Source organism: Trachemys scripta, chromosome 1 (assembly GCF_013100865.1).
Source record: "Trachemys scripta elegans isolate TJP31775 chromosome 1, CAS_Tse_1.0, whole genome shotgun sequence".
In the NCBI taxonomy this organism is placed as follows: domain Eukaryota; kingdom Metazoa; phylum Chordata; order Testudines; family Emydidae; genus Trachemys; species Trachemys scripta.
The window spans coordinates 91,083,191-91,106,093 of NC_048298.1; the positions used below are offsets into that span (position 1 = coordinate 91,083,191).

The window sequence follows — 22,903 nt, forward strand, 5'->3', positions numbered from 1 at the left end:
ACAGGATCGCCTCTGCAGCCCCAGGCCTCGATCACCAGCGTCTCACCATCGCGGGTCCACCTGCCGGAGCCGATCACGGAACAGCTGTTACTGACGGTACCGGTCCTCCACGTCGGGATTGCAGTCCCGTGGTCGGCATTGCTCCCAGCACTGCCGATCCTCCTGGTCCAGGGACAGCAACAGGTCGTATGTCAGCCCGGCCTCCCTTCGTAGTTGTCCATCAATGGGTCAGGCCAGCCAGGCCAAACAGCCAGCTCCACCGGTGCCACAGCAGGTGCAGTGGCACCGGGCCCCATGGCCGGCCCAATGGTACCAGTGGGCACCATGGCCCCCGACTCAGCCCCCGGTGGGGGCTTGCTCGGTGGCCGGAGCCTCAGCAGGACCATCGGCTTCCCTCTCCAGACCTCCGAGGAAGGAGTCGGCGGGACGTACATTCTGAGCACCGTGCCCAGAGACCGACCAAGTGGTGGACCCTCCGGTGCCGGTGGACATCCAAAGTACCACGCCGGCCTCCTCACCCTCCCCAGATGAGCCGATTATGGCCCCTCCTCCCTCCGTCCCACAGGAGGACTTTAGGGCCCACCAAGAACTCTTAAAAAGGGTGGCATCAAGCCTCCACCTCCAAGCAGAGGAGATGGAGGAGCCCTCAGACTCCCTGTTTAATGTGCTGTCCTCCTCGGCACCGGGCAGGGTGGCCTTGCGTCTCCACGAAGGGGTGGCAAAAATTTCAAATGACCTGTGGCAAACCCCGGCCTCACTGGCCCCCATCTCTAAGAGAGCGGAACGCAAGTATTTTGTACCCACCAAGAGGCATGAATACGTACACATCCACCCTGCTCCTAACTCCCTGGTAGTCGAGTCAGTCAACCACAGGGAATGGCAAGGCCAGCCAGCCCCTACCCCGAAAAATAAAGATTCAAGGAGGTGGACTCATTGGAAGGAAAATGTATTCGTCCTTGAGCTTCCAGTTACGGGTAGCAAACCACCAGGCCCTCCTGGGCTGGTATGAGTTCAGTCTGTGGGGCTCCCTGCCCAAGTTCGAAGACTCCCTCCAGGAGCACGATAGGAAGGAGTTCAAAGCGCTGGTGGAGGAGGAGACAGCAGCTGCCAGGGCAACCCCGCAGGCAGCTTCGGATACAACGGACACGGCCGCGCGGTCCATGGCCTCCGTGGTGTCCATGAGAAGGGCGTCATGGCTCCTGCTCTCTGGGCTGTCCAGACTCCCGCACGACTCTCCAGACTCTGGGTCTCTACATTCTGGCTCCAACTAAACCTAAGTTCAAGCCACAGCAGACTCCCGCTCAGGCCACCCACCCAAAATACGAGACCGCTTATAAGAAGTCACAGGACTATAAGAGGCACCCACAGAAGCAGTCTCGGCCTGCCCCCCAGCCTGGGTCCTCCAAGGGCAAGCAACCGGGGAAAAGGCAGTTTTGACGGGATGCCTGGGGGCACCCTGCCAGTTCTCATTAGGGATCCACCCTGAATAAAGCTTCCCTTCTCCAATCGGTTGTGTGCTTTCCTCCCGGAGTGGTCACAGCTGACCTCAGATCGATCGGTCCTCAACACCATTTCCTGGGGGTACACCCTCCAGTTTACTTCCTCCCTGCCCAGCCATCCTCCACCCCTGTCCCTCTTGGGGGACCCCTCGCACGAGGCTTTGCTCGAGCAGGAGGTGGGACGGCTCCTGGGCCTAGGAGTGGTGGAAGCAGTACCCGGGGAGTTGAAGGGCAAGGGGTACTACTCCTGTTATTTCCTTATCCCGAAGGCCCATCTTGGACCTGCAAGGCCTGAACCAATACATGGTGAAGCTCAAGTTCCGCATTGTCTCCCTGGCCTCCATCATCCCCTCCCTGGATCCCGGGGACTGGTACACCGCCCTCAATCTGCTGGACACGTACTTCCACATTCATATATTCGAGGGGCACAGACGCTTCCTCCGTTTCAGAGTGGGGCAGGAACACTACCAATTTACGGTCCTCCTGTTTGGCCTGTCCACTGCCCCCAGGATAGTCACGAAATGTATGTCAGTGGTGGTGGCCTACCGAGGGGTCGAGATCTTCCCCGATCTAGATGACTAGTTTGTCAAGGGCAGCTCCCGGTCGTAGGTGTGGGATCACGTGGCGCTCCTTCTGTCCACATGCACCACTTTGGGCCTGTTGGTAAACAATACCAAGTCCACGTTAGTCCCAGTTCAATGCCTAGAGTTTATCGGGTTGGTCCTGGACGCCTCGTCGGCCAGAGCCTCCCTCCCACCGGACAGGTTCAAGACCCTAAAGGGGCTCATCAACACGGCCACAAGGTTTCTGGTGACAACAGCCAGAGCATGCCTCCAGCTCTTGGGTCACATGTCGGCGTGCACATATGTGGTCCATCATGCCAGACTCAGGATGAGGCCCCTCCAGCTCTGGTTGGCCTCAGAGTTCTCCCAGGCCAGGGATAGGATGGACAAAGTCCTCACAGTACCTGAGTCAGTGATCACCTCCCTACGGTGGTGGTCCTCCCCGAGAAACATGCTCCAAGGGGTCCCGTTCAGGGGCAGGCCCCCGTCACTGGAGCTGGTGTCTGACGCGTTGGACCTGGGATGGGGGGCCCATGTGGGGAACATTCAGATCCAAGGTCTGTGGTCGGCTCAGGATCTGCCACTCCACATAAACGTCAAGGAGCTCGGGGCAGTCCGGCTGGTGTGCATGGCCTTCCGCTCACACTTGGAGGTGGTCAGGGTCCTCATGGACAACACGGTCTTGATCCTCTGCCCTCTGCTGCAAAGCCCTCAGGCTGTGGGATTTTTGTATAGCCCACAAAATCTGCCTACAGGCCTTCCATCTGCCAGGTGCACGGAACACGCGGGTGGATCACTTGAGCAGGGACTTCTCCTCTCAGCATGAGTGGTCTCTCCACCCAGATGTGGTGCACAGACTTTTCCAAGTGTGGGGAACTCCCTAGGAGTTCGCGACTCGGCAGAACAGTCGCTGCCCCTGGTTCTGTTCCAGGGGAGGGGGTGGGAGGGCTGGGACGGGGCTCTATCTCCGATGCCTTCCTCCTGTCCTGGTCAAGCTAGTTTCTCTACGCCTTTCCCCCGTTCCTACTGATCGGCAAGGTCCTGGGAAAGATAAAGACAGACAAGGTCCGGGTCCTTCTGATTGCCCCGGCATGGCTCAGGCAGCATTGTTACGGGACCCACAACTTGTCATCCTGCCTGGACCTGCTCTCCAAGGACCAGGGCAGCCTCCTCCATCCCAACCTAGCGGCACTCCACCTCACGGCATGGCTGCTCAATGGTTAGGTCAGGAGGAATGGACGTGCTCGGAAGGGGTTCAGCACGTCCTCCTAGAAAGCAGGCAGCTCTCCACGCACTGAGCCTACTTGGCAAAGTGGTCTCGGTTTTCCTGATGGATGGACGAGCGGGGCGTTTCCCCGGTGGCTGCCCCAATCCAGTTTATTCTGGACTACCTCCTTCATCTTAGAGCCCAAGGCCTGGCGCCCTCGTCAGTCAAGGTGCACCTGGCGGCCATATTGGCCTTCCATCCGCTAGTGCAGGGCCACACGGTATTCTCCCATGATATGACTGGCCGATTCCTTAAGGAGTTAGATCTCCCCTTCCTGTATGTTAGGCCCCCTGTCCCACAGTGGGATCTAAAGCTGGTGTTGGTCTGTCTCATGGGGTCCCCATTTGCACCGCTAGCCACGTGCTCCTGGTCACACCTCTCGTGGAAGGTGGCCTTCCTGGTTGCGATCACGTCAGCTAGGTGGGTCTCAGAGCCCAGGGCCCTGACCTCTGAGCCCTTGTACACAGTGTTTCATAAAGATAAGGTCCAGCTCTGCCCACACCCTTCGTTCCTCCCGAATGTGGTCTCCACCTACCACATGGTCAGGACATTTTTCTGCCAGTCCTCTGCCCCAAGCCCCATGCGTCCAGTGAGGAGCGCTGCCTCCACACACTAGATGTGAGACGGGTTCTTACTTTCTACCTGGAGTGGACTAAGCCGTTTAGAAAGTCCTCACAACTGTTCATTGCCTCGGCCAAGCTCATGGAAGGTCAGCCGATCTCCACTCAGCGCCTCTCCAACTGGATCACCTCATGCATCCATACCTCTTATGACCTGGTGGGAATCCCTCCGCCACCAATTGTCGGCTGCCTTTTTGGCCCATGTCCCCATTCAGGACATTTGTAGGGCTGCCACGTGGTCTTCAGTTCACACATTCATCTCGCACTATGGAATCGTCTCCCAGACCAGGGATGACGCTAAGTTCAGCAGGGCTGTGTTCTGTCCTGAGAATTTGTGAACTCCTATCCACCTCCAACAGCTATAGCTTGGAATCACCTATTGTGGAATACACATGAGCAATCACTCCAAGAAGAAAAGACAGTTACCTTTTCCGTGTTCTTCGAGATGTGTTGCTCATGTCTATTCCACATCCCGCCCTCCTTCCCCTCTGTCGGAGTTGTCTGGCAAGAAGGAACTGAGGGTGGAGGGAGCACGCAGCGCCCCTTCTACCGCGCCATGGAGGCGCCACTCCAGGGGTACTGCTAGGGGAAAATCTTCTGGCACCGGTGCACATGGCCAGCACGCACACCTGTTGTGGAATAGACATGAGCAACACATCTCGAAGAACACCAGTTACGGAAAAGGTAACTGTCTTTTTGGTTCACTCTAAAACCCTTCATCCCTTTTAAATTGGGGTGCATAGAGATTACCTTTCCCAGGGTTTATGCCCATCATGAACCCTGTTTTCAATATATTCATCAGTAATTATTTCTGCCTGTAAGACTGAATCAGGTTTCTTATCACAGACTGCTACTCTGATTTCTTCAGGAGCCATCTTTAGCAACTTCTCTAGTGTAATTAACAGTTTATCAAAGTCACCATAAGATCCTGCTCCTGTATTCCACTTTTTAACAAAACCAAGCAATTTATAAATACATTCCACATAAGTAGCATTATCAGACATTCTGAGCTTTATAAATTTCAATCTATAAAACTCAGGAGTAATCTTAAACCATTTCAACACAGTTTCTTTTAACTTTCTGTAATCCAAAGCCTCCGCTGCCCCCATTTCATTGAACACTTGCCTTGTTTTACCAGTCAGTTTGGTCAGGAGAAACACCATCGTTTTTTCATCTGGAATTTTCTAGACATCACATAGAGGCTCAAAGGTGGATAAAAATTCTTCAGAATCTTTATAAATTGGACAGACTTTATCCCAGTCTCTGCTATTGAGAGGGGATGGAATTCCCGGCGGTGGCAGCCTCTCTTCCACTCCCCGGACTTGAATTTGGAGTGTGGCAGCTTCCATCTGGTTTTGATGTGCTTCTTTCTCAACTTGCAGCTGTTCCATTTGCCTCTTGTGAGCTTTCTTCCTCCATCTCCTCACTTGCTAGCTTCTCCCTCAATCAAAGGTCTGCCATTTTTACTTCATGCTCAAGACGCTGCTTGTCTGCTATCATCTGCATTCAGATTGCTTCTTCTGCTGCTTTTTGATCACATTCCATGAGCAAATCTCTCATCTCCTGATCTGAGATGTTCTCTGTAAGGGCTATTTTCTTATCTTTACATACTTTTAAAAGTTATTTTGTGTTCATAGCCTCATAGGATTGTGACTAACTCATGGTCACTAATTTTTAACCCTTAAAACTTCCTCAATATCAAATTAAAATTTTGGATATACCCATCTAGAGCCTAATCTCCAGTGGGTGAAATAGGATATTGAAGGTCCATCTTTCACAGGCTCAGGAAAAGCAAAATGTGTTTTATGACCAATGCTAATCTAACAAATGCAATAGAAGGGATTATATCTCATAGAATCATAGGACTGGAAGGGACCTTAAGAGGTCATCTAGTCCAGTCCCCTGCACTCATATGATTGAATCAGTCCGAACAATCAAAGCTCCAGGCTTGTTGCATGGGTCTCTAGTGTGTGGAAGCATGTAGAAATGATGACTATCAGCTTTTGCTCTAAGGAGGGGAAAGAAGCAAAGTGGCTTCACTGGTCCACTGTCCAAAGAAGTATCACCATTTTGTCCATGAAGGTGGAAAGAGGGGCACAGAATTGATGGGAGGGGGTAAAGAGGAGAGGGATTTTTGGTGGGGAACAGTTTAGAATGTTAGAATACTTCACCAGACTGTGAGATTGGAGAAGTCATGGGATCACAGGGTACAGAACAGAGGTGCAGCCACAGAAAAAAATTAGTGGGTACTTATCACCCACCGGCAGCCAGCTCCCTCACTACCTCCTCTCCCCTGCACTTCCCGTCCGCCAGCAGCCACACCAATCAACTCCTCCCCTTCGCTCCCAGCGTCTCCTGCCTGCCATGATCAGCTGTTCTGCGGCGTGCAGGAGGGGCTGGAAGGGCAAGGGAGGAGTGAGGATGGGGCACGCTCGGAGGAGGGGGCAGAACTGGGTGGGAAAAAGTGGGAAAGAGGTGGAGTGGGGCAGAGTGGGGGTGGGAAGAGGCAGGTTGGGGATTTGGGGGAAGGGAGCAGGACCAGGGTTGGAACAGGGGGTTGAGCACCCCCGGGGCACAGAGGAAGCTGGCATCTGTGGTCCAGAAACAAAACACTTTGGCCACCAGCAAAAGTGAACTGTTTAGGAATGAGTCACCCACAGAAATAGCAAATGGCTGGAGAATTCAATCCAATGGCACAATTAGATCGACTATATTGCAGACACTCAACAAGCCCAAAACTACACCATCACCACGATGTGCTGGAAAATATCCACATAATTAACTTTAGACGCTTGTTTACTTCCCACCCACTCCCCTTTCCTTTGCTGTTTTCCACTCAGAGCCAATGAGGTACTCAAGTGAGCAGGAGCCAGGAGTTAGACTCTCTCAGGTCACTATGTTCTCGACTCAGAGGAGCTCTGGGGAGCCAAAGGGAGGCCTGTGCTGTGACAGGAGGCCTGTGCTGTGGTGGGGTCTCTTGTTCTTGGTGCCTTCGGTAACGTTCTAATTCTGAAGATGACTGTAGCTGGTAGTGACATATTCTACAGCCAGACTGCAGGCCTGGCAGCACAAGTCTAACCTCAGTCCAGCGCTGGAGAGCCTGCTGCCTCTGCTTTGTACGGTTAAGTAGGGTTGAGGCTTTGGAGAGATGTACTGAAGACTCCGCTCTTCCTTTCTCTCATTCTTTGTCTTCTTTTGCCTGGTTCTGGCAGTGCCCCTTCCTTGTGTAATATAGTCACTAGTAAATTCCTTCCCATAGAGGGCACCAAAGCTCTCATTAACTTCCCCTCTGATACAGAATTTGCTATGTGACATGCCATGACTTGAGCTACAGATGTGACTGACACCCCCATGCCCCCCTTTTCCTTGTCTCCTGTCAGTGTGCCACAGAGAAGGGAAGCAAAAATTGCTTTCTTGCCTTCAGGCAGCTCAAAGACTAGCTTTGCCCTCCTCTTCATAGAATTCATTATCATCAGCCGGCAGAGAGTGATCCAGCAGTGACATGCCCCGTTTCTCATCCCCCAAGTCCCTGAGCTAATCAGGTTCCCTGACTGTGGGCCGGATTGTAACCAGTGGCTAAACTGAAGGGCTTTGGATATGATCCCTAGTTTTTTGAATCATCCAGGCCGCATGATGCAGGGCTGTACTGGAATTAGTGATGTAGAGTGGAAAGGCTCTGACTCCTGTTACCAGTTCCAGGCAAGCAGGCCCATTGCTGGGGGAGGAAGTGGACAATAGCCACTTTTCCAGCTGTCTCTTGTCACTGCACCTGGACCACATCTCTGCCCCTACAAACACCAGTCTCTTCTCATCCCTATGCCTGGAACTCAACTGTTCCCTTCCCCAGTCCTCCATCTCTACTGCCTTTTCTCAATGTTAGCCATCAACTAGATAACACACCTGATTTCCTCACACCTTCTCCCACTTTTCCTTTCCTCCCCCTATGGCCTCCCAGAGAGGGTGGAAAGCAGAGACACCCCTATGTGCAGAGGTGCTGGAACAATTAGCATAGTGGGGGTGCTGAGAGCCATTGAACCAAACTGTAAATCCTGGATATGATGGAAACCACCCCCAGCACTCCTAGTTCCAGCACCTATACCTGTGAGTCTAGGAAAGGGCAGCAGCTTCCCTGTTGCTATGGTGCATAACCTAATAGGGCAACACAGACTCTGAAGACAAGCCAGCTGGCCAGGAGGGCCAGTTGTAGCCAGCAGTGGTGAGCGGGAGGAGGAGACAGGTCAGAGGTAAGGAGAGGCCACCCACAGCTGAATTATTTTGAGGGGTTTGAATTGAGTACTATAGAAGAAGGGATGTGTGTGTGTGGGTGTCTACTGAATAGATTGGGGAGGGGCCCGGAATTGATGGAAGGAGTGAAGAGGAGAGGGGATTTTTGATGGGAAACAGGTTAGTGTGTGAGGAGGGGGAAATGAGGACAAAAGACCAGATTGGGTAGGAAAATAGGGGAAGACCGGAAGAGTGCAATTGGGGGAAATGGTGAGTGGATTGCAGGAGGATGGAGAGGGAGAGAGATCAGGTGTGTGGGGGCAGGGCCTGTTCAAGCCAGTCTGGGGAGCCTCTGTGAAATCACATGGTTGGGTGTCCAGCTGCAAGGCCCAGGATTGAGCGTGCAGCCCTGCACTGAGTATGCAGCAATCTCGTCTGCCCTGCCAGCTGGCAGAGGGATCCAACCCTACCGGGACAGGGAAAATAAGAAACATGTCCGGACCTGGGGGGGGAGAGGGGGTTGCGGGAGCTGTTTGTAGAGGGTGTTACTGGAAAAGCAGATGGAGGCTTCCTGTCAAACAGGGGGAGGCGGGAAGACTGCTTTGTGCCCCAGTCAGGGCTGCAATAATGGGAAGACATTCCTCTTCCCCAAGGGCTCCTGCTGGAGTGCTTTCAGTTAGCGCATAGCAATTCTATCTCCTCACCCACCGCACACAGCGCTGGAACATGAGCACATCACACTAGTACTGTAGCCCGGCCTTGGTGGGAAGGAGGCCATCAGGAGCTCTTTGTGGCTGCAGGTTTGGCAGCATTTGTCTGAACGGCCTCTCAGGAGGAGCAGGAGGGATGAGAGGGAGGGTGGAATCTCACAAAGGAAATGGGAGCAGTGGGGATGGAAGAGGAGAGGGAATATTTGGTAGAGTGCTGCCCAGAGGCAAGGGCACTTGGGCCCCCATGGTTCAGTTGTGAACTGTTTGCTGACAAATTCAGAGCATGATGTGGCCCTGGCAAGTTACTGTAGTAAAACATTCTTTATAAGCACCGGGTGGATGTGCTTAGATGCATGCATGTTTGTTTTGAAAAGCTCCAGATTGTGGGAAATCACACACGACCCGGCGTCTCACAATTTAAATATTTGGGGGTGGGGTGGGGCAGAAGCCTCCAGGCTATGAACCCTCATGCTTCAGGGCATCACAAACATCTCATCAACTACCCCTCCTCCCCCAATTTGATTTTTCCTCCCCTCCCCATAGCTCCCCCAAGCCCCCCTCCCTTCTGTTTGGCCAGCTCACAAGCTGTCTGGTCCTCTGTGGGGATCATTTCATCGCACACGGTCAGTGGGTCTGCCTGGCAGGAGGGGCAGCTTTGCTGGTTTCTTTCCCCTTGTGCCAATGGTCCTGAGCCCAGTTTCCTCATCTGCATCTCCTAATACAAAGGCCCCAGTGGAGCTGGCACGCTTGAAAGCTTTGCCCTGTCGGATTCAGCTCCTCCAGAAGAGCTGCCAGTTGGAGACACTGATTGGCCATTAATTACAGATGTGCTTCAGAAAGAAATCCCTTAATCTCCCCCTCTAGATTGAACCTAAAAGCTGGTGTTAAAACAGGCTTCTGTCACCAATCCTGCTTGTCACTGCTCCTTCCCTTCTAAAAGGGCTGTCTCCTGCTGTTTTCACCCCACTCCACCCCAACAGAAAGGCCAGAAGGGCTGAGACTAAACCCAAGGGCCTACCCATGGAGCTTATTGCTAATAAAGATTTTATGGCATTATTCACAAGGCTAGGAGGCAGGCCCTGACAGCCTGGCTAAATTCCAACCTGTATTATCTGCCAACCTCAATTTTTGCCTTGCAGTTTCAATGGAAAAGTTGTTATATGTATTATAGTAGCACCTAGAGGCTCCAGCCAAGATCAGGACCCCATATCAACTGTGCTATACACCCAGAGAAGGACTGTCTCGGCCTTATAGAATCACTGAAGTGTAGGGCTGGAAGGGACATCAAGAGATCATCAAGTCCAACCCCCTGCACTGAGGCAGGACCAAGGAAACCTAGACCATCCCTGACAGGTGTTTAACTAACCTGTTCTTAAAAACCTCCAAGGCTGGGGATTCCACAACTTCCCTTGGTCACCTGTTCTAGTACTTAACTACCCTGATAGCTAGAAAATTGTTCTGAATCTCTAACCTAAGTCTCCCTGGTTGCAGATTGAGCCCATTACTTCTTGTCTGTCCTTCAGTGGGTGTTGAGAACAATTGATCCCTGTCCTCTTTATAAAAGCCCTCAGCATAGTTGCAGACTGTCCTATCCCCCCTCAATCTTCTTTTCTCAAGATAGAACATGCCCGATTTTTTTAACCTTTCCTAATAGGTCAGGTTTTCTAAACATTTCATCATATTTGTTGCTCTCCTCTGGACTCTCTTTAATTTGTCCACATCTCTCCTAACACGTGGCACCCAGAACTGGACCCAGTATTCCAGCTGAAGCCTCACCAGTGCAGTTACCTCCCATGTCTCCCTGTTCATATATCCCAGAATGACATTAGCCTTTTTTGCAACAGCATCACATTGTTGGCTCACATTTAGGGCTGTCAAGTGATTAAAAAAATTAATCTTGTGATTAATCGCGCTATTAAACAATAATAGAATACCATTTATATAAATATTTTTGGATGTTTTCCACATTTTCAAATATATTGATTTCAATTATAACACAGAATACAGTGTACAGTGCTCACTTTATATTTATTTTTATTATAAATATTTGCACTGTAAAAATAAGAGAAATCGTTTTTTCAATTCACTTAATACAAGTACTGTAATGCAATCTCTTTATCATGAAATTTGAACTTACAAATGTAGAATTATGTACAAAAAATAACTGCATTCAAAAATAAAGCAATGTAAAACTTTAGAGCCTCCAAGTCCACTCAGATTTACTTCTTGTTCAGCCAATTGCTCAAACAAGTTTGTTTACATTTACAATTCATCCTGTTGAATTCCGAGCAATTCTCCAATTCTGCCCACTTCTTGTTTACAATGGCACCTGAAAGTGAGAACAGGTGTTCGCATGGCACTGTTGTAGCCAGCGTTGCAAGATATTTATGTACCAGTTGCGCAAAAGATTCAAATGTCTCTTCATGCTTCAACCACCATTCCAGAGGACATGCGTCCATGCTAATGACGGATTCTGCTCGATAATGATCCAAAGCAATGCAGACCGACACATGTTTATTTTCATCATTGTAGTCAGATGTCAGATCATCTGAGTCAGAAGGTTGATTTTCTTTTTTGGTGGTTTGGGTTCTGTAGTTTCCGCATCGGAGTGTTGCTCTTTTAAGACTTCTGAAAGCATTCTCCACACCTCGTCCCTCTCAGATTTGGGAAGGCACTTCAGATTCTTAAACCTTGGGCCGAGTGCTGTAGCTATCTTTAGAAATCTCACATTGGTACCTTCTTTGCGTTTTGTCAAATCTGCAATGAAAGTATTCTTAAAACGAACAACATGCTGGGCCATCATACGAGATTGCTATAACATGAAATATATGGCAGAATGCGGGTAAAACACAGAGCAGGAGACATACAATTCTCCCCCAAGGAGTTCAGTCACAAGTTTAATTAATGCCTTCCTTTTTTTAACGAGTGTCATCAGCATGGACGCATGTCCTCTGGAATGGTGGCCGAAGCATGAAGGAGCATACGAATGTTTAGCATATCTGGCACATAAATACCTTGCAATGCTGGCTACAAAAGTGCCATGTGAATGTCTGTTCTCACTTTCAGGTGACATTGTAAACAAGAAGCAGGCAGTATTATCTCCTGTAAATGTAAACAAACTTGTTTCTCTTAGCAATTGGCTGAACAAGAAGTAGACTGAGTGGACTTGTAGGCTCTAAAGTTTTACATTGTTTTGTTTTTGAGTGCAGTTATGTAACAACAACAAAAATCTACATTTGTAAGTTGCGCTTTCATGATAAAGAGATTGCACTATGGTACTTCTATGAGGTGAATTGCAAAATACTATTTCTTGTGTTTATCATTTGTACAGTCCAAATATTTGTAATAAAAAATAATATGAAGTGAGTACTGTACATTTTGAATTCTGTGTTGTAATTGACTAACAGACTAATAAGGCTACCCCCTGGTTCTTGTGTTGTAATTGAAATCAATATATTTGAAAATGTAGAAAAACATCCAAAATATTTAATAAATTTCAATTGGTATTCTATTATTTAACAGTGCAATTAAAACTGCGATTAATCATGATTAATTTTTTTGAGTTAATCGTGTGAGTTAACTGCGATTAATCGGCAGCCTACTCATATTCAATTCGTCATCCACTATAACCACCAAATCCTTTTCAGCAGTCCTATCAGCTAGACAGTTATTCCCTGTTTTGTAGTTGTACATTTGATTTTTCTTTCCTAAGCGTAGTGCTTTGCACTTGTCTTCATTGGCTTTCATTCTGTTGAATTCTGAGCAATTCTCCAATTTTTCAAGGTTGTTTTGAATTCTAATCCTGTCTTCCAAAGTGCTTGCACTCCTCCCAGTTGGTGTCATCTGCAAATTTTATAAGCATATTCTCCACTTTTTTATCCAAGTCATTAATGCCAATTTTGAACAGTACCAGACCCAGGACTGACCTCTGCAGCACCCTTCTAGATACATCCTCCCACTTCGATAGCAAACCATTGATAACTACTCTGAGTACAGTCTTTCAACCAATTGTGCATGCACCGTATATAGTTTCATCTAGACCACATGTCCCTAGTTTGCTGATTAGAATGTCATGTGGAACTGTTTAAAAAGCCTTAATAAAATCAAGATATATCACATCTACTGCTTCTCCCATTCACTAGGCCAGTGACCCTGTCAAAGGAGGAAATTAGGTTGGTTTGGGATGATTTGTTCTTGACAAATGCTGGGTATTTCTTACAACCCTATTATCTTTTAGGTGCTTGCAAACTGTTTTATCATTTGTTCCAGTATCTTGCCAGATATCTAATTCCCCATGTCCTCTTTGTTCCCCCTTTTAAAGAGAGGTCTTATATTTGCCCTTCACCACTCCTCTGGGACCTCACCCGTACTCCAGAAGTTCTCAAAGATCATTGCTAATGGATCTGAGATTGCTTCAGCTAGTTCCTTAAGTAACCTAGGATGAATTTCATCAGGCTCTGCCGACTTGAATACATTTAATGTATGTAAATAGTCTATAACCTGTTCTTCCCCTATTCTGGTTTCTGTTCCTTCCCCCTTGTTGCTAATATTACTTGTATTGTGTCTCTGGTCACCATTAACCTTTTTAGTGAAGACTGAAGCAAAATAATCATGTCTATCTCTTGCTTCTAATGTATTTAAGAACCTCTTCTTATTACCTGTTATGTCCCTTGCTAGGTGTTACTCATTTTGTGTCTTAGGCTATGTCTATACTACAGCTTCTGTCAGCAGAACTTATGTCGCTGTGAATCAATGTGCATAAACCACCCCTGAGTGACATAAGTTACACTGACATAAGTGCCGGTGTGGACAGCACTATGGCGGCAGGAGAACTTCTCCCATCGACATAGCTACCACCGCTTGCAGAGGTGGTTTTATTATGCCGACGGGAGAGCTCTCTCCTGTCAGCACAGAGCGTCTTCACCAGAAATGCTGCAGCGGCGCAGCTGCATCAGTGCAGCGCTGTACGTGTAGACATGCCCTTAGCCTTTCTGATTTTGTCCCCACATACTTGTGCTGTTCTTTTGTACTCCTCCTTAGCAAATTTGTCCATGTTTCCACTTGTTGTAGGATTCCTTTTTGATTTTCAGGTCATTAAAGAGTTCCTGATGGAGCCATAGTGACCTCTTACTATTCTTCCTATCTTTCCTTTGCATGTTGATAGTTTGCAGTTGTGCCTTTAATATTATCTCCTTGAGAAACTGCCAGCTCTCCTGAACTCCTTTTCCCCTTAGATTTTCTTCCCCTAAGACCTTACCTGACAGTTTTCTGAATTTGTTAAAGTCTGCTTTTTTGAACTCTGTCCTCATTCTGCTGCCTTGGGAAGCCTTATAATCTGAATAGACAAAATGGATGACAAGGGAAGTATCTCCATTTTGAGTGTGTGTATAACAGAAGCTCAGAGAGATGAAGGCCCAGGTAAAAAGAAGAACAGGAGTACTTGTGGCACCTTAGAGACTAACAAATTTATTAGAGCATAAGCTTTCGTGGACTACAGCCCACTTCTTCGGATGCATATAGGTAAAGATATTTAAGCTCCTAACTCCCACTGATTTCAATGGAAGTTAAGAGCCTGAATACCTTTGAGGATCTAGGACAAGGTGACACAGAAATTGAACCTAAATCTCAGTGACCCATCCATAGGCTCCAACTTTCCAATCTGCGAAGGGGTGCTCCACCCCTGGCTCTGCCCCAGGTCCCGCCCCCACTCCACCCCTTCCTCCAAGTCCCCACCCTGCCTCTTCCCACCCCACCCCACCCCATTCCACCCCTCCCCCCGAGCCTGCCGCATCCTCGCTCCCCCCACCCCCAAGAGCCTCTTGCACGCCGCGAAACAGCTGATCACGGCATTCAGGAGGCACGGGGAGGGAGGGGGAGGTGCTGATCAGTGAGGCCGCTGGTGGGCGGGAGGCACTGGGGAAGGAAGGAGAGAGAGAGGGCTGATAAGGGGCTGCTGGTGGGTGCTCAGCACCCACCATTTTTTACCCAGGGGTGCTCCAGCTCTGGAGCACCCATGGAGTTGGCGCCTATGGTTCCATCCACTGCCTCAATCATAAGACCATCCTTTCTCTCTATTGAGCTATTCCTCATTTTCCTCCTACTTGATACTTGCATAGCATCACTGGGAGGGAGAAGGAGATGCACCTATCTACAGATTTATGTAACACACACATTTATATAAATATATGTAAAACACTTGTGGTTCCTTCAGAAGGAAAGGCATTCAGATGCTGGCACCCAGCCTTTAGTGGTTTGAGATGCACTTCATCATTCAATAGCCTTGCAAAAAGACAGGAAACACACTCATCCTAATAGCCTGATGTTGCAGTGTCTTTTATTATTTTATAATTATTATAAATTACTGTAGTGCCTTGGAGCCCCAGCCATGGACCAGAATCCCATTGGTGCTGGGTTCTGTACAAAAACAGAGAGAGGTGTGTAACGATGCGGCCTCTGGCGGGACACAACTGAGAATATCAGTTCAGAACAAGTATCAGAGGGGTAGCCGTGTTAGTCTGAATCTGTAAAAAGCAACAGAGGGTCCTGTGGCACCTTTGAGACTAACAGAAGTATTGGGAGCATAAGCTTTCGTGGGTAAGAACCTCACTTCTTCAGATGCAAGTAATGGAAATCTCCAGAGGCAGGTATAAATCAGTATGGAGATAACGAGGTTAGTTCAATCAGGGAGGGTGAGGTGCTCTGGTAGCAGTTGAGGTGTGAACACCAAGGGAGGAGAAACTGCTTCTGTAGTTGGATAGCCATTCACAGTCTTTGTTTAATCCTGATCTGATGGTGTCAAATTTGCAAATGAACTGGAGCTCAGCAGTTTCTCTTTGGAGTCTGGTCCTGAAGTTTTTTTGCTGTAAGATGGCTACCTTTACATCTGCTATTGTGTGGCCAGGGAGGTTGAAGTTTTTGTATATTGCCATTCCTGATATCTGACTTGTGTCCATTTATCCTCTTGCGTAGTGACTGTCCAGTTTGGCCAATGTACATAGCAGAGGGGCATTGCTGGCATATGATGGCATATATAACATTGGTGGACGTGCAGGTGAATGAGCCGGTGATGTTGTAGCTGATCTGGTTAGGTCCTGTGATGGTGTTGCTGGTGTAGATATGTGGGCAGAGTTGGCATCGAGGTTTGTTGCATGGGTTGGTTCCTGAGTTAGAGTTGTTATGGTGCGGTGCGTGGTTGCTGGTGAGAATATGCTTAAGGTTGGCAGGTTGTCTGTGGGCGAGGACTGGCCTGCCTCCCAAGGTCTGTGAAAGTGAGGGATCATTGTCCAGGATGGGTTGTAGATCACTGATGATGCGTTGGAGAGGTTTAAGCTGAGGACTGTAGGTGATGGCCAGTGGAGTTCTGTTGGTTTCTGTTCTGGGCCTGTCTTGTAGCAGGAGGCTTCTGGGTACACGTCTGGCTCTGTTGATTTGTTTCTTTATTTCCTTGTGTGGGCATCGTAGTTTTGAGAATGCCTGGTGAAGATCTTGTAGGTGTTGGTCTCTGTCTGAGGGGTTGGAGCAGATGCCAGACGTGGACCCAGAAGCCTCCTGCTACAAGTGAGGTTCTTAGCCACAAAAGCTTATGCTCCCAATACTTCTGTTAGTCTCAAAGGTGCCACAGGACCCTCTGTTGCTTAGTTCAGAACAAATTGCTTAGAGCGGGGTAGTCACAGCCCAAGGCTGGGGTTCCTTCACTATTAAGGCACACCAAACCAGCCAAACAGAGAGGACTTCAGTTTTACCCCACTGGCTAACCAGAAGTCATATAAGCAATTCCCTCAGACACTCCAGTTGCCCAGTATCACCAACAGCGCCATTCCTTATGGGGATGAATGGTTATGAAAACCAATACCCCAGTAAAAGAAAAAAGATTCTCCCAATCCCAAAGGACCAAGCCCCAGACCCAGGTCAATATACCAGTTAGATCTTATCCACAAATTATGCTGCTGCAAATTCTTTAGAATCTAAAATCTAAAGGTTTATTCATAAAAGAAAGAAATATAGATGAGAGTTAAAATTAATTAAATGGAATTAATTACATACAGTAATGGCAAAGTTCTTGGTTCAGGCTTGTAGCAGTGATGGAATAAACTCCTGGCTTAAGTTAAGTCTCTGGAGTACATCCACAGCTTGGATGGGTCATTCAGTCCTTTGTTTCAGAGCTTCAGTGTGGCAAAGTTCCTCCAGAGGTAAGAAGCAGGATTGAAAACAAAATGGAGAAGATGCAGCTGCCTTTTATAGCCTCTTGCCATGCGGCCTGTGCTTCCTTTGTTTCAAACACAAGCTGCCCAGCACATGGCTTGAAAGCCTCAGAGTTCTGTCCATAGGCAGGTCCCTGCATGCCTTGCTGAGTCATAGGGTGTATCTGCCTTCTCTCAATGGATCAATTGTATAGCTGATGGTCCTTAATGGGCCATCAAGCAGGCTAGGCAGTGCTGATGCCAAACTGTCTGGAGTGTCACCCAGAAGCATAGGACAAGTTTGAAATACAGACAGTATAGAGCCAATGCTTATAACTTTAAATACAAAATGATACATGCATACAGATAGCATAATCATAACCAGCAAATCATAATCTTTTCATAGACACCTTACTTGACCTCCTTTGTACAAGATTTGGTGCCACTATAGGACCTTGGTTGCAACAATGATCAATACGGTCATAGTTCATGTCAATAACATAAAAAGATGCTCCCCAAGTGATGTTGCATTAATCTGCAATGATGTTCTGGTGAAACAACTCAGTGTTATTCAGCATTGAAACAACAATACAGTCCTGTTACAGCACCTTTCATCAAAGGACCTCCCACGGCTTTCCAAAGGTAGGTGAGATGTTTCATCCCCATTTTACTGATAGGAAAACTGAGGCACCAAGACATGAAGTAACTTGCCCTGGGTGAGTGAGAGTTAGTGGCAGATTCCAAGTCACCTGACTCACAGGTCCTGTTTTGAGCAGGGGGTTGGACTAGATGACCTCCTGAGGTCCCTTCCAATCCTGATATTCTACAAAATATGTTTTTTCCCTTCCAAAACAAGCATGTCCTTTCTTGTTTATACAAAAATAGTAGAGACACTTGGTTAAATTAAAAGGTGACTGCTTTAAAACAAAGATTTTTTTTTTAACATGTGCCTTAGAATTAGCATGGCACTCACTGCTACAGGAAACTAAGGTAAATAGCTTAATTAAAATTTCAAAAAGATCAGGCATCTCTAAGATGAAAAGCAGCATTTGTAGGGTGATCATATTCCCAGAGGGAAAACAGGATACTGCACAGGGCTGCCTGAGCCCTTCCATCCCCATCCCCAGCCCCACCCTGTGTGGGGCTTGCCTAAGGCCACTGGCCCAAGCCCTGCCTGCCTTCCCCCCCAAGGCTGTTGCTGCACACTAGAGCCCTGCCTCCCCACTGCACAGGGCTGCCATTGCCCCTTCCCTACATGGTCCCCTGCACTACGTCCACTGATCAAATTGGCCAGAGCAAATGGGACAAATGCTCACTTTTGCCCCCCAAAAAAGTCAGGACAACCTGAACAGAGCTTAAAAAAGGGACTGTACTGGCCAAAACAGGACGTATGGTCCCCCTGAGGATCTGCAGTAACATTAGTTAGGATCCAGTGACAAGGACTATTAACCCTCATGCTTCAGGGCATCACACTCTGATCATCAGCTGAAGTCAGGATAAAATTACCTATCAGCATTTGAAAATGAAAAATGTTAAGATGCTGGCATCCTTCCTGTCACGGGGGCTCTCTCAGCTACCCAGTGTGCTCTACAGTATAGCCCAGTTCTGTCAGCTCACAGTCAAAAACACCTAGGCTGTTTTCCTTGCACCTTTTATGTGCATCTTTTATTCCTCTGTTCCTCTGCTTTCTTTTTTTTTTTTTTAAACAAACACCTTCGACCATGTAACTGACACTTTCCACATAGCCAGCCTCCCTCCCCAGCACAGCTCAGCTTCTGATGCTACCCCTTGCTTCCTGTTCCTTCTACTTTGATCCTCCCAATGACATCACTAGCCCAGTAGTTACCACTCAGGTGCTGGTAATCTCTCAACAGAGTGTTTAATTGCTCACAGCTGAGATTGAAGCCAACCTCATGCTGTAGCAATTTCAGCGATCCAAATGCGGCTGCTAGCACTCTGTTACATTTCCCCTACTACATCCCAGGGCTGTAGATAGATGTTCCACCCGCATCTAGCAGCTGCAACCAGTGCACCTCTTGCTTCTCAGCTTCCCTTTTCTGCTAAGGATACACCTTTCATTGCAATGAGTTTTAACACTCAATGAGTGTATACAACCTTTCATTTGGGTGCATCTTCACTCTGCCTTTCTCCTCCCATTTCTATAGTCCAAGCTCCTTTCATCCTTTCTCTTTATTTCCATGTCTCTGTCCCCTTTCTGGCTTTTAACCCTTCCCCCTCAACATCTTTTCCCCTCTTCTCTTTTACACTCCAGACTTTCCCTTTTCCGTCCTGCTTCCCTGCTCCTCCACTCTGTGGTGCTGCCTATTGCTCTCCCCCTTGTTTTGTCTACTTCTCCATGGTCCCATTCTCCCAATCCTTTCTCCTACCAGTCTCTTCACTTGACAACTTCATTTCTCTACCCTTCCCCTCAGGATCATAACAACCTCATATCTTCTATGATAATGGAGGACTGCAGTTTTTGCTTGTTCCATCCCATGAGTCCATCTCCCAGGAGGCTTTCTTCTAGGGAGGATGGATTTCCAGAAGCAGAGAGAGTGCCAAAAACCTTGGATAACTATGACTAACTCTCTGCAAATATATCTGAAGGGTGTGAATCCTAAGGTATGATTCAGAGATTCAGTATGGTAGGGCCAAAGGAGATCTGGTAGTAATGGAACAGAACAAATGGGATTATAAAGAATAGCAGGAAATAGCTCTTGATAGTGAGAGTTCATCCTGCATTTTGGTAAACCAGGGCCTAGGCTAGGATCTGTGAATCCATCCTTGACTCACCACTGGCAAACAAAATCCCTGCCTGGTGGCTCTCATGGGCATAAACCTTCATGCATCAGAGCATAACCCCGTTGCTGACTGATAAGGTTAGAAAGGAACTTTTCATATGGACTGCCATATTTGGGTTCAGGAAGGAATTTCCCCCCAGGTCAGATTGGCAGAGTCCCTGGGTGGAGAGGGGTTTTTGCCTTCCTCTGCAGCATGGGGCACGGGTCACTTGCAGGTTTAAATTAGAGTAAATGGTGGATTCTCTGTAACTTGAAATCTTTAAACCATGATTTGAGGACTTCAGTAACTCAGCCAGAGGTTAGATGTCTGTTACAGGAGTGGGTGGGTAAGGTTCTGTGGCCTGCAATATGCAGGAGGTCAGACTAGATGATCACAATGGCCCTTCTGGCCTTAAAGTCTATGATTCCATAATTGTTCACTATAGGATGTCTTGCCTCTGGAGCATATGGTCCTGGCTGCTGTCTGAGAAGTGGTATTGGCCTAGATAGACATCTGGTTTGAACTGGTCCGGCAGTTCCTCTGGGTATAGTACAGGGATCTCAAACTCAAATCACCACGAGGGCCACATGAGGACTAGTACGTTGGCCCGAGGGCCGCATCACTGAAACCTTTTCATACAACGATACAAATGTATAGTCAAAAATGAAGAGTAATATAGTATGCTATTAAAAGTCAATGTATTCACTTTTTAAAAACTGTAATGCGAAAAGTCAATGCTAATTTTGACAGTCATTTCATTTTTGGCCACCTAACTGGCAGCATTTTGCATCAACCAGAGCATCAATATTAGGTGTGATATCCTGAGATGAAACCAATCTGTGTTGCTTGCAAATGGTACCACATTCCATACAAAAAACGACACTAAGAGAATGTTAAGACTGCACAGTTAAGCACACGTGCCAAAATCAGGGTTGTACACACAACTTTTTCTCTGTCCCTTTGAGACTATGTGTTATCATGTAATCTTTTAATTACAGGGTCACGTCCTGTTTCTAGGATATATATAATATATACCTTTTTTCTACACCCTTAAATTGCATAGCATCTTAAAGTGATCTTTCTACTGATTTTTATTGCGTTGTCACAGTAGCCCAATATATGCTTAATGGCAAAGGACTTGCCACTTAGCCACTCAAGCTTATGGTAAGTAAAAGTGATGGTGGGAAAATGTGTCTTGTGATGGGAAGCTGTGTTGATTTGTGTTCGCCGCAAATAAGGGGTGTGTGCTGAGGTGAGGGGCTATCTGTATTTGGACTTGCTGGTTGTGTTGTTGTGTAGGTGGTTGTGCTGATATGTGAGGTGCAGCTAGGCACAAGGGTGTGGCAGTCAGGCCAAGTAATCCACCATCTGTGAAGTCTCCCTCATACAACCAATGAAACTGTAGCATGCAAATTAGCTATTGAGTAAGGGTGGTGATTGGTTAAGCTATCTCTGATATCACAATGGTCCAGTACTCTTGACACAGCACAGATACACACCCTTCTGTAGTTGTACACCAATTGGCAAGTCAAAATAGCTGAGAACTTCAAAATTGGTTGGTAACAGACTGCAAAAACCCCACTCCACCCCTTCCATGAGGCCCCACCTCTTCCCACCCCTTCCCTGCCCCCTTTCCAATCCCTTCCCCAAAGTTCCCGCCCCAACTCTGCCCCCTCCCTGCCCCTATTCCAACCCCTTCCCCAAATCCTCGCCCCGGTCCTGCCTCTTCTCCACCTCCTCCCCTGAGCGTGCCGTGTCCCTACTCCTCCCCCCTCCCTCCTGGAAAGTCCTAAGCAGGCCGGAAGTACTGGGATGTAGGCGGAGGAGTGGGGATGCAGGACGCTGGGATGGGGGGGAAGGGGACCTTGGCTGCCGGTGGGTGCAGAGCACCCACAAATTTTTCCCTGTGGGTGCTCCAGCCCCAGAGCACCCATGGAGTTGGTGCCTACGGCGGGCTGCAGGAAATAACTCCGCGGTTCGCATGTTTGAGACCCCTGGTATAGTACAATGCAAGAAGCAATCACAGTGATGGGGTGGTTTGCTTACAGTAGCTGGAAAGAATTTACTTGTTCTGTAGGGAACAATTCTGCACTAGCCAGAGTTCAATACTCTGTTTCCATCTCTTTTGATTCTATGAACACTGACTCTGTCATGCTGGCCCTGGGGAGGATTTGTGCCTCCTCATTCTGCTTATATCCAGTAATACAAGTCTGGGCACTCACTGCTTGTGGTACTAGAAGATGTAGACTTTGATATTTCATGTCCACTGTTCGAGCTGTTTTCATCCCCTCTGCCAACTGGAAGAATATTTCTGGCTGTTATTGAGCGGCACTTAAAATCAATTTCATTTGGTTTCCATCCATCTTTTCTCTCTGCTTTAGTTCTTCATTTGTATACTGGAATATTGGTGATATCAGCCTGTCGAGAAGGGGAAGCGTGTGTGTTCATGGCCCATAACAGGCTTGGTTATTAACAGTAACTGCTACAAGAGAAGCTATCAAGGAGAAAGAAACCATGGGTACTGAGCATGTTGTTTAGATCCACTGTAAAGTGATGGTAGTTGTTTTTTTATTTCTCAGATACAGAAAAAACATCTCACTCCTTCTCTGGGTGGCATAAGTCTTGAGCAGAATGGTAGCCATCAAACTGGCAGAAGGAGGCAATCTCTGAATAGGGTCTTTTGATTAAAAAAATCACTTGGATAAATTGCCTGAAAGCTTTGTACCTACTGCTTCTATTGTACTTGCAGAGAGGGGAGAATGGAAATAGGCAGTACAGGGACAGGAAAAGTGTGTGTAGCTTTACATAAGTCAAACACTACAGTGCAAAGGACTTTAAAGTCATACTTAATATAAAGGACACTTATAAGGGGAACATTAACACAGGGTTATTACTCTCAAGATAGCAGCAGATTTCCTTGTACTTCCGAATAAAGACTTGTCAGTCTGATATTCTCTGTTAAGTTGCCCTGACATCTTTCCTCCAAAGAAGAGAGCTCTGCTCACTATGCTCTCTCTTTCACAGGGGTTAGAGAAAATACTTATTAATGTAGGTCTTGT

At 47.7% G+C, this 22,903-nt stretch overlaps 1 protein-coding gene across 1 annotated transcript in view; it reads left to right on the forward strand.

The window, feature by feature from the left end:
- The first annotated feature begins 306 nt into the window (after positions 1-306).
- Positions 307-22,903, forward strand: part of NPTXR (neuronal pentraxin receptor) — a 49,828-nt gene continuing 27,231 nt past the window's right edge. The window contains exon 1 of the mRNA XM_034791896.1: positions 307-478. Within this exon, the coding sequence (XP_034647787.1) occupies positions 307-478 (172 nt within the window). The remainder of the gene's footprint in view (positions 479-22,903) is intronic.